At 34.5% G+C, this 13,068-nt stretch overlaps 1 protein-coding gene and 1 non-coding gene across 2 annotated transcripts; one reads left to right on the top strand and one right to left on the bottom strand.

The window, feature by feature from the left end:
* Positions 1-767: 767 nt before the first annotated feature.
* Positions 768-5,006, bottom strand: LOC140015991 (uncharacterized). The gene is made up of 5 exons (XM_072068831.1): positions 4,848-5,006; positions 3,684-4,178; positions 3,228-3,297; positions 1,405-1,576; positions 768-1,143 (listed from the first exon to the last, which is right to left on the bottom strand). The coding sequence occupies exons 1-5, from the start codon at positions 5,004-5,006 to the stop codon at positions 768-770; spliced, it is 1,272 nt and encodes a 423-aa protein (XP_071924932.1).
* A 199-nt stretch (positions 5,007-5,205) lies between these two features.
* LOC113715259 (small nucleolar RNA R71) lies at positions 5,206-5,312 on the top strand. The gene has a single exon (XR_003453897.1). It is a non-coding gene; the product is annotated as a small nucleolar RNA R71 (small nucleolar RNA).
* The last annotated feature ends 7,756 nt before the right edge of the window (positions 5,313-13,068 follow it).

The raw sequence follows: 13,068 nt of genomic DNA, 5'->3' as shown, positions 1-13,068 counted from the left end.
ATTCTAATCTCCCACGCACATGTAATATACCATAAATACAATATCCAACCTTTCAAAACACAACAAACACATTTACATTGAAAATCGAGGGGTGAGGTTCTTTGATCATTCTTGCACTTTTACACTAAAATGGCATTTTTGGGTATTAAATACATATCAAATGAGTCCATGAGCCTTTATAACCATGATATCACCAAAACTCACTTAAATATATTTTAAATACACAATGTATGTATATGCATGGGAATTTTAAGCACTTAAAACACAATTTGGTAAGAAAAACTCCCTTTTTACACATGTTCTTCAAGTGCACCTCCAAGATGGATGATAAAACTACCGTACCTCCTACAAATAAGTGAAATACATCTAATTAGTCAATTAAATTACACCAAAATGTAAGAAACGCATAAAAATACACAAATACACTTTTATTATTGGGTTGCCTCCCAACAAACGCTTTTGTTTATAGTCGTTGGTTCGACTCTCTTATAACTTCTTTAATTCTCCATTGCATTTCCTAAGGAGTAAATTACTCCTTTAGGAACCTTTTCTCCGGTCAAATAGGGTTTCAATCTTTGACCATTTACTTTAAATGGAGAATCATTTTCTCCTTTTATTTTCACTGCTCCATAAGGAAATACTTGAATAACTTCAAATGGTCTCGACCACCGTGACTTCAAATTTCCTGGAAATAACCTCAGGCGTGAGTTAAACAAAAGTACATTTTGCCCTACCTGAAATTGTTTTGGAATAATATGCTTGTCATGTCAATATTTGATCTTTTCTTTATAAATTTTGGCATTTTCATATGCATGTAGTCGGTGTTCCTCCAATTCACTTAGCTCAAGTAATCGCTTTTCTCCTGCAAAATTAAAATCCATGTTAATAGATTTAATTGCCCAATAAACTTTGTGCTCAATCTCTACAGGTAGGTGACAAGCTTTCCCATAGACTAAACGATACGGCGACATCCCTAGGGGTGTCTTAAATGCCGTTCGGTAAGCCCACAGTGTATCATCCACCTTTGTAGCCCAATTCTTGCATGATTTATTCACAGTTTTCTTCAAAATGAGATTTATCTCTCTATTAGCTAGCTCTGCTTGTCCATTGGCTTGAGGATGATATGGAAGTGACGTCTTGTGCCTACAACAATATTTAAACAATAAGGAATCCAATTGTTTGTTACAAAAATGTTTCCCTTCATCACTCACTATGGCCTTGGGTATACCAAATCTACTGAAAATATTCTTTTTAAGGAATCTAAGTACAATCTTAGAGTCATTAGTAGGTGAAGCGATTGCTTCTACCCATTTAGAAACATAATCCACTGCTACTAAGATGTACTTATTATTAAAAGAACTAGGAAATGGTCCCATAAAATCAATACCCCATACATCAAATAACTCAACTTCCAAGAATGTAGTCAGGGGCATTTCATTTTTTCGAGATATGTTTCCAGTTCTTTGGCATGCATCACAATTTTTAACATATTCCCTAGCATCTCGGTACATAATTAGGCAATAAAATCCTGATTGCCATACATTTGCCACAGTCTTTGAAGTACTGAAATGACCACCTGTTTCAAGATTATGACAATGATATAAAACATTATGTACCTCATCTTCAGGAATACATTTACGTATCATATCATCGGCACAATGTCTATATAGCAATGGTTCCTCCTAAAAGTAACTTTTGACATCATGTAAGAATTTCTTCTTTTGATGACAATTAAACCCCTTTTGAATCTCTCCACTGACCAAGTAGTTAGCAAAATCTGCATATCATGGAGAATTTCTAAGTGCTAAGACAAACTCATCCGAAAAATTCTCTTGAATTGGAACCTGATCTTTGATTGGGATATATTCCAAACGTGATAAATGATCTGCAACTAGATTCTCCGATCCATTTTTGTCTTTTATCTCCACATCAAATTCCTGCAATAAAAGAATCCACCGAATTAGTTTAGGTTTTACATCTTTCTTATGTAGCAAATATTTAAGAGCTGAATGGTCAGTATATATAATAACTTTAAATCCTACTAAATAGGATCTAAATTTATCCAAAGCAAATATCACTGCCAATAGCTCTTTTTCTATCGTTGCATAATTGAGTTGTGCCTCATTTAGCAACTTGTTAGCATAGTAAATGACGTGCAATCGTCCTTCTTTCTTTTGTCCCAAAACTGCTCCAACCGCATAATCACTTACATCACACATTAATTCAAATGATAGTGACCAATCGGGTGAAGTTATAATTGGGGCCGAAATCAATTCCTTCTTCAACCTTTCAAATGCAACCAAACAATTGTCATCAAATTGAAAAGGGGTATCTTTACATAATAAATCACATAATGGTTTTATTATTTTAGAAAAATCTTTAATAAAACGTTTATAAAAGCCAGCATGTCCTAAAAAACTCCTTATCCCCTTGACATTGTTTGGAGGTGGCAATTTTTCGATAACTTCTATTTTGGCTTTATCCACCTCAATTCCCATGGAGGAAATATTGTGTCCTAAGACAATTCCTTCTTTTACCATAAAATGGCATTTCTCCCAATTCAGTACAAGATTTGTTTCCTTGCATCTCTGCAAAATCAATTCCAAATTATGAAGACAATGGTCAAAAGATGAACCATACACAAAAAAATCATCTATAAATATCTTCATAATTTTCTCAATATAATCTGAAAATATAGTCATCATGCAACGTTGAAAAGTTGTAGGTGCATTGTATAAACCAAATGACATCTTTCTAAAGGCAAAAGTGCCATAAGGACATGTAAATGTGGTCTTCTCTTGATCCTCTGGAGCTATAGCTATTTGATTATATCCTGAAAAACCATCAGGAAAACAGTAAAATTCATATCCGGCTATTCGCTCCAATAATTGATCAAGAAATGGTAGGGGAAAATGATCTTTTCTTGTTACTGTATTTAACTTACGATAATCAATACACACTCTCCACCCTACCACAAGTTTAGATGGAATCAATTCATCATTTTTACCTACGATTGTAGTTATTCCACCTTTCTTTGGTACCACATGAATTGGACTAATCCAAACACTATTGGAGATAGGAAAGACTGTACCTGCATCAAGCCACTTAAGAATTTCATTTCTTACCATCTCTTTCATTTTTGGATTGAGCTTTTTTTTGTGTTTCCACCACTGATTTGCAATTGTCCTCCAATAAAATACGATGCATGCATATAGAAGGACTTATACCTTTAATGTCTGCAATTGTCCATCCCATTGCCTTCTTATGCTTCATTAGAACTCTTAGCAACTTTGTGCACTGCTCATCATCAAGGTCAGCACTAACAATTACAGGTAAAGTACTATTTTCTCCAAAAAATTCATACTTTAGATGAGTTGGAAGTGGTTTGAGCTATAGTTTTGGAGGTTCAATTTCTGAAAGTGGTGAAAGCCCTTTTCCTTGGCCAAGACTTTCATACAAATTACCCCTTTTACAAGGTGTTTGAAAATCCAAATATTTGGCCAATTCTTCAATCTCCCCACAATCCCCTTCTTGCATTCCTAAACTCATTAAACAATATTCAAGAGGATCAAAGTCAAAATTGACTTGGTCATCTCTTGAGTTAGTTTATCAATTGTGCCAATAGAATATGCATGATCGATAAAAGAATGATATTTTCACATTTCATGCAAATTAAACTCTACCTCTTCTTCACCTACTTGAAACTTCAGCTTGCCATTTTTAACATCAATAATAGTACCTGCAGTAGCTAAAAATGGTCTACCAAGAATAATTGGCATAGATACATCTTCTTCCATATCTAACACCACAAAATTCACTGGAATGATAAATTTTTGAACTTTTATCAATACATTTTCCAACACTCCTAGTGGATATCTAATAGACCTGTCCGCTAGTTGCAAAGTAATATTAGTGCTTTTAAGCTCCTTCAAACCCAATTGTCTAGCCACCGTTAGAGGAATCAATGATACGCTAGCACCAAGATCACACAATACTTTAGAAAAATCAATGTTACCTATGGTGCAAGGTATAGAGAAATTTCCTGGATCCTTCAATTTCGATGGTAGCTTATTTTGTATAATTGTACTACACTCCTCAGTTAATGCTATTGTTTCGCAGTCTTTCAACTTCCTTTTTCTAGTCATGATTTCCTTGAGAAATTTTGCATAAGATGGAATCTGCAAAATAGCATCGGCAAAAGGAATGTTAATGTGCAATTGTTTGAAAAATTTAACAAGTTTTTCAAAATCCCTATCAAACTTATTCTGTTTTAATCTTTGTGGAAATGGAACCGTAGGAGGTATTGGAATGGTAACGGAAGAGGATGGTTGATTTTCTCTTGATTTCTCCCGGCTATTTTCTTCCACTATCGCCTCTTGGTTCCTCTACTTTTCTTCTTGTTTTTCATTCTCATCTTTCTCAACTTCCATCACTGGAGGATCTTCTAATTGCTTACCACTACGAAGAGTAATGGCTTTGACATGCTCCTTAGGATTTACCTCCGTTTTGCTAGGTAATTCTCCTTGATTACGATTATTCAAAGAACTAGCAATTTGACCAATTTGGACCTCTACATTCCTATACATTGTAGTGAGTTGGTCCAATCTTCCTTCTACTCGCTCAAATCTGTCCGAAGTAACTTTTGCGAGTTTTTTCACTGCCATCTCCCAACCAGGTTTAGTTTCAGCTTGTTGTTGCCTTGATTGAAATCCCGGTGGATTGGTTGGCCTTGGTTGATTTCCTTGATCCTTCCATCCAAAGTTTGGATGATTTCTCCACCCCAGATTGTAAGTATTCGACTAGGGGTTATTTTGAGCATTACGATTGTAATTATTGACGAATTGTACCTGCTCAGAATCAACACACTCATTAGTATCATGTTCACCTCCACATATAGAACAACATGCTACATGTGCATTAGATGAACTTGGACCAACTCCACCTTGCCTACTTAGCAACTTCATCACATTATTCATTTGAGCACTCAGCATATTGAGAGTGTCCATTTTTATCATACCTGCGTGACGTCTTGTATTACCTCTCTCATTGGCCCATTGGTAGTTATTTGCTGTCATTTCTTCTATCAAATTATGAGTTTCTTGGGGTGATTTACCCATTAAAGCTCCACCTGCAGCTGCATCGATCATAGTTTTAGTAGAAAAAACTAAACCATTATAGAAGGTTTGTATGATTAACCACTTCGGCAGTCCATGATGTGGACATTTCCGAAACAAATCTCTAAATCTTTCCCATGCCTCATATAATGATTCACCTTCTAATTGGCTAAAACTAGTGATATCCATTCTAAGTTTAGCAGTTTTATCTGGTGGAAAATACTTATTTAAGAATGCTCTTGATAAATCATCCCATCCGGTGAAAGTATTAGGAGCATGAGAGTGTAGCCAAAGTTTGGCCTTATCTCTCAATGAAAATGGGAACAATCTTAGTCTTATAGCATCATCACTAACTCCATTCATTTTAATTGTATCACAAATTTCCAAGAATGTAGCTAAGTGTGTATTAGAATATTCTACTGCATTACTCCAAATTGAGATTGTTGAACCATTTGGATAAATGATGGTTTAATCTCAAAGTTGTTAGCATTTACCGAAGGTCTTGCTATGTTCGTTTGAGATTCTTGTGTTCCCGGTAGAGCAAAATCTCGTAGAACTCGCCTATTTGCTTCGTTTTCTGCCATTTCTTCTTCAAATGGAAGCTCTATTAAGATTTTCTCTATTGGTTGCCAAATCCCTTGTTCCTCTTGCTGTAGTGTGTTCCTCCTTTGTCTATGTAGTGTTCTCTCAATTTTTGGATCGAAAAGTGCAACTTCTCGAGACGCCCGGTGCATACACTACAAACAAAAACAAGAGAAATTTTGCAGTTTTAATTCAACAACTTGAATAAAAACAATGAAAATATCTAAATTAATAGAGATGATTAGGCCCTAATATTGCCGCTCCCCAGTAACGGCGCCAAAAACTTGGCGGGATTTTTATATCAATGCAAGTTTAATTCCGATTTTACACCCGTTGGACTGCAAGTATACAGGTCGCAATTGTAGTACAAGATGTGCATCGAGTCGATCCCACGATGAGCAATTTAAACAATTACTAAGCCCTTGTTTTCTTTATTATTTAGACTTACAATTAATTTGAACAGAGAAAGTCTAATGCTGTAATCTACAAATCTGATATACAAATCTAGTTTAACAAATGCTGAATGCAAATAGAGAAATTTCACTTAAGGAAGATTCTAGGGATGTAGATTCCACTTATGGTATAAACAACACTAATGAATGGATTTACTTCTTGCTATTATTCTTGTTTAACCAGAGATTCATTTCCAAAATTACCAAGTCTCATTTTCATGATGAAATGGCCTAGAGCAATATAGATTTCCCTATTTTCATGCTGAAATACTACTACTACTCCGTTTTATTTCATGAAATGCTAAATAATCCACCTAAGTGTATCTCTATTTTCATGAATATACAACTCAAGCTCTACTCATGTGTTTCCATTGTTATTACCAATTCTCTTTGAACAATAACAACTATAAACAAGCTATTGGTGATCAATCAACAACAAGTAATCACAGCTACACAAGTAGACAAGTTAATACAAGATATAACAAGTGTAAATCACATTCAATTCATATTAGTTAGCCATAAGTTTCATCTACTCCCTAAATAAAGAAAATTAGCTACTCATGAATGATTTAACAATCAAACTCACAAGTTTATTAATGCAAAATATCATAAAGTATAAGTATAAGAAAGATAAAAGAAATCTTAGTCAATTGAAGGTGAAGCTCTCCAATTCCTGCTATGCTCTTGCACAATATGATTACAAGTGAAAACTCCAAAAAATGCTTCTCCAAGAACTCCTATCTAGAAAAATGTTACAAGATGAAAAACTAGCTACATCTGGTAATATCCTCACCTCTCCCCTGTGTTTCTGCATAAAAAGTGGTAGAAAGTCTATTCTTCTCCTTTATAATTTACTCCACTCAGATTTTGTAAAAAAAAGTCAAAGATATGATGTTTCTTTTTGTCTACACTCATTTGGTCTTCTCTTTGGTTGCAGAAGCATGTGCCACCGATTTCTGTCCCTCAAAATAGCTGAAAAGTTGTGAAAAAGGTAAAGAAAAACGGTTGTGCCACTTGTTGAGGAGAGAGGCAGATCCGAGCCACGGATCCGAGGAGTGAAAATTGATCCGAGCTCAGATCTGTGGATCCGAGGACTTTCCATGATGGATCCGAGGTCGGATCTTCCTGACCTTGGATACACTCCGCCAGAAGTACAGACGAGGGATCGGATCTCTCTTGTACACACGGATCCGAGCTCGAATTCGTGTTGAGCAATTTTCCAGTTTTTCACTTTTTCCCTTTTTTCTACATTTTTGCTCCCAATTTCTTGTGTACTTTGTCCTCTGGATGACCCTTACATTTTTTTCAGCTTGTGCATGAATTTCATACATCAATTACCTTCACAATTTCACAAAATTAACGCATTAATCCACTCATTTATCAAGTTTTGAACCCTTAAACAATATTTAAGCAATTATCACCAAAAGAGTTCAAATATGGATTTAACATACCAAAAATTCATGCCAAATTTGTGCAAAATGTACGTTAAATATTCACTTATCAAGTATATTGCTTCCACCAAAAAAAATGGAAGAGTTCAATTTCTGTAACAAGATTATACCGACACAAATGGTAAACAAATGCATCAAGTCCATACAGAAGAGCTTTTAGTAATTCCAATAAAAGAGAAGCCACACTATTTTTGGAGTCTCATGCATAACCATTTTCTGTGTCATGAATTTTTTTTCCCACTAGTCTCTAGTATGATTAAGCATCAACATTTAAAAAAGACATTTAGTAATTCCACTAGTCTCCAGGATTCTTAGGGATCAACATTTTCTTCCACTAGTCTCTAGGATGAATTTTCTTCCACTAGTCTTTTAGTAATTCCAATAAAAAAAACTACATCAACTAGCATTTAACTATAGCAATTAATATTTGGTACTTCAACTAGTCTCTAGGATGATTAGGGATCAACTAGTTATTCACCTAAAAAATGCTTCTTCATCCAAGAGAGTAATGTAAAATTTATATCCATAGTATAAATTATTGTTTATCCTTTTGACCTGCGGCATCAATCTTTTTGCGCTTCCTTTGACTAATTCCACTTATTCTGGAAGAATTTACCATCCTGTCAAATAAATATATGAAAAACACCCGCAATGAGTGAAAAGAATAGTTATCCTGACAATTAGCCACTCAGAAAAGCATTTAGTCAGCGATTAAGAGTGTAAAGTTATCCTGACACAAACAGCTTTAGATTTATGTAGAGTATTTAGTTAGATACCTCACTGATTCGGAAACCCTTGTAGCTAAATACTTTTATTTTATACTAACTGTATACATTATTGTGCTAGGGCCTAGGAACTCCTGATGGGTGAGAAATTTATAATGAGCATCAACTTGGTAATGGGATATTTTGTATATATCACCCATGTTTGACCTGTGTGAGGAGCAAGAAGAATTCCAAAGTCATTTATTTTTTTGATTGCATGTTTATTAGAGCAGTAAACTTGGTAATTCTTTTAAGGTCTCTATACTAGATTTGGTCCTTTGTCCCCCTCTCACCCTTTCGTACACCCTTTCTATCCATAACTATTAGGCACAGCATTCGATCGAGTTCTAAATCTAATAAGGAAAAAGGCTCTAAAAACCCTTCCCTATCCACTGGACTGACCATAGTAGTTACTAGATCGGTCTTTTACTTTTATGTTACTACTGCAAATATTAGGAGATCAGTGAAAGAGCAGCATGGAAAGAAGGGGGTGCAGCTTCACCTATTGGTAATTATTCTGGAATCTTTGTTTGGTGGTCTATATAAAGGCAAGCAATAAGAATAAGATTCGGTGTTTCCCAAGTGTATGCAAATCACCAAGAGCGGAGCTACATTCACTTGAATTGCACCCTCTCCATCTTTTGAAAATTATAGAATAGCCAATGAAAAAGTTAGCCTTTGTAATGCTGCCTCACCCTTCCCCCCTCCCCCAAAAATTTTCAAAATATCCCTTGTAACCCTGCGATTGCCCCCAACAAGTGTTAAAATCTTTTATACTTGCCCTCACCATTTCTAAATGGAATCTTGAAATAAAATATTGTGCTATTTTTATTTTATTTATAATAAACATTATTTACATAAAATTGAACTTCACATATATGCCCAACATACAAATTACATGTGAATTAAATATTTATTTAATAGTTTAATTGTGAACATTATCTACCTATTCTATATTAAAATGTACAGATTATAGTTTAATTCATAATAATAAGTATAATTTTATACCCTTAGATGATCTAAAACTCCTACACATAGTAAATAACATTATAACAAGCTAGATAAAGAATTGTTTTATTTTATTTTTATAATATTGAATAAATTGATTCATGCCTATCAAATTTTAATAAACACTTAGTTGCATTAAAAACCCCAAAACCACACGTTGTAAGTTTAACCTAAAATTACTGCATCCCCCAAATAAATGTCATGACTCTACCACTGCAAATCAGATAATAACTTTAGAATTTTAATGTCTGTCAGCCCCTTTTGTGGCAATTTTCTGTAATTATGACACCATCTAAGAAATACCTTGTATTTATTATGGGGTGAACATGAGTTTGGGATAATGTCCCATCTCTCCTGTTTCTTGTGTCAAGAACATTTGGTTTTTGTACACGAAGGCAGCGAAGGTCGAATTTTTAGTTGCATTGCATCTCTTTTTGTGGTTAGAATACTATTGTGCCTGAGGAATATATTTTTTTTCAACTAGAAAATTCAACTCTTATAAAGGGAAGAAAAAAGGAAGAGAATTTGAAAATTGAACTAAGAATCTCATAGACACCAAACTAATATTCTTACAGATTAATATCCTTAGACAAACGCTAAGGTGAGACTTGAATATGATATATTTAGATTTTGGACTTCCAGTTTACTCACTTTTGGTTTTGGTCCAGAAAGTTTAGCGTATATCAAACTAATCACAAATGTTTCAATAATGGCAAATTTGACTCTCAAAGATTCCAGTTAGCAAACTAAATAGGAAATTGATGTGATTTGATATTTAATGTTTCAATTTCTACCAAAAAAGAACAAGTAACAACGTTTGGGCAATCAACTACCAGTGTGATTCATGTGGATGCTAGTCAAGATAATAAGATAAAAACTCCTTAAATCAATCGCCAATCAGCATTTACAAATTTCTGACTTCGGCCCTAACACTCATTGCCGTTTCAGTTAGCAATATTTGAGGAAGATTGATGTTTGTTAGACAGTGACAATATAATCCATTTGAGCAAACCCTTTTAGATCATTTGTTTCACTGTTTTAACTATTTTCCATGTGATTAATATCTCTAACAATTATACTAATTTTATTTTCCTCTGTAAAAATTGAAAATGCTATGGATGAAAGGTTTGTTCTTGTTGAACTTTGCGAACGCTAGTGGAACATCCAAACTTTAGGGACCAAAACTATTATTCTTCTTTTGGATTTTTACACTGTTTGGGATGGATGACCTTGTCAACATGTAACAAATGCACTTAAGATAAATGGTAAATGAAGGCATCAAACCCATTCGCAGAAACTTTTCATAAATGCTAATGGCAAGAAACTTGCAAACTTATGCAAGTTTTTGGATCCATGCATAGGCATGTACGGCCGCTTTAGTCATTGGAAGAAGTATCTATTCTTCACTGATTTCAAATGACTTAGTCCGTAACACAAAAACGGTCACATGAAATCTACCAGTGATTGACTTAGTACTTCTTACGTACATAAAAGCTTTTTAATGAAAGTATACATACAACTACGATGGCCACCAATGGCCGCGGGCCATTCTACTAGATAAGAAATCAATAATAAGAACTACCATCTTCTTAATTCTCCTCGAATCTTGTGCTATATTTGGTCTTTTGCTTTTTTATATTACAATGAAAAAAATATGACCGTTCATAATGCACTTTACCTAAAAGAATATGCTTAAACCTTTCTAGTCTTTACCTTTCCAAAGTCTTTGCATGAGATGAAGGGTTATGGCTTTGTCCAAAGTAACCATCCACCATAAAACCCATCAACAGCGTCAAAATTCCACCAATAAGTCAACCTATTAAAGGCATGAGCAAATAAATTGTGTATCTCTCTAATTTGTCAAATCTTCAGTACAATGCACTTTAGTCCTTGTGAAGTAAAGGCATACAAGGCATGAGTAGTTTCGTTCACATCTAGAAGTTGCTACAATGTAGATTCTTCAGAACTCCAATACTCCATTTTGGGTCTCGTTAAGCTTTATCTTCCATTTTTTTTTTTCCTTTCCCAGCCGAGTAGACACTTTGGACATCTAGCATCTTCTTTGAGGAATTCGAAGGCATAAGGAATTATCGCATATTGTAATATGGCGAACCTTAATTTTTGACTCTGAATTAAGAGCAATATTTTGAAGGGAAACTTTTGTTGATGGACTCCAGCCATTTCTTGTTTGGCTGGTTGACATGCATTGACTAATACGAAATAGTATGATTCTTTTGAGAAAGGATCAAATCTCTCAAACTAATTCTTCTTTTGTTTTCCTTTTTCTCGGATTCCAAGACCGGTTGGTGTGATCCAAGTGGACTCATTGCAATTTGGCCCTCCAGAGTGGCTACAAATTTTCAAGTTAGCTCAAACTAAACTTCTTTCAATTTGGCCCTTGAAACAAGAAACCTGAACACAAACGATTTAGGGGTGGTAATTTCTTGCACAACACAAAGCATACTAGAAAATTAATAGAAATATGGGCTCTCCAAATTTTTTCACGTTAATCTTTTTCTTGACTAGAAAATATGTAACTACTTTATTGTGATTGTAAAGTTAAATTAAAACCTATGACCCGACCTATTAACCCACTGACACGTAAACAATTATGGCTATTTTGTAATATTCAACATTATACTACGTAATATGGTCTGTCACAGCAAATTGTACTGGATCCGGGGATTCACCAATCCATTTCAAGGTAAAATGGTTATCTCTAATTATTTTATGCCCTACTTAAACTTGTTTACATCTTATCTAAATTTATTTACACCCCATTCCAATTTGTTTGTACTCTAGAGGCAAACTGATTTGCAAACCATGTTGTCTACAATTCTCATATTTCGACATAACTTTCTCAATGAACAATTTGTAAATTAACTTATAGTTCGTTCATTTAGGCAAAATTTCTTATATCAGTATATGTTATTATTTGCATTTGGAGTTTAATAACAAAACTTGTTGAGATGCCTTGAATTAGATCTTCAACTCTCGCTGAGCTGTACGGGGGTCTCGCTGGGGGGCCCGGGGGGCAGCGTTGCCCCCGGTGGGGGTTTGGGGGCAACGCCCCCGAAGCTTACGGTATATATTAGTTACCGTGTCTGTTTTATTTTGGGTCTTGTTTTGGGCCTATTTTGGGTCCAGTCTGTTTGGTTGTATATATATACACCTTATTTTAGTGTGTAAACTATTCCGATTACAACCCTAATAAAATCTGGTTTCCCCCAAGTTGTTCTTGTCTATTCTTGTTTGTTCTTCTGTTCCGCTGCATCTGTTATAACAAAACTATTGTGTATTTGAGTATTAATTGTTTGTAAAAATTATAGTTTGGAATACAAGATTTCACATAATATATTTGGAATGCAATATAAGGTCTCAGCAAACTTTGTAGTAGTCAATCGAGCCAAAAGGACGTGCAAGAGAAGAGAGGGAGAGATGCGAATGCAACCACCGTGAACAAGTTGTAACTCATAACAAATTACTTGTACAATTTTATACAAATATATATACAACTACTGTTAATGTGGTTGATAAATGCCAGTTACATCATAGTTTTATGGCATGATTTTGACAATACATTTTCAAAATTTGCACATTTGATCAAATCGTGGCAGTAAAAAATAGTTATATGGTGTGTGGTTTGGACAATTCAATTTCAAATTTTGCACAATTGATCAAATCATGGCCGTAGATC

Source organism: Coffea arabica, chromosome 10c (assembly GCF_036785885.1).
Source record: "Coffea arabica cultivar ET-39 chromosome 10c, Coffea Arabica ET-39 HiFi, whole genome shotgun sequence".
Lineage (NCBI taxonomy): Eukaryota > Viridiplantae > Streptophyta > Magnoliopsida > Gentianales > Rubiaceae > Coffea > Coffea arabica.
The sequence above is the reverse complement of the archived record's forward strand: the minus strand, read 5'-3'. Positions and strand labels throughout refer to the sequence as shown.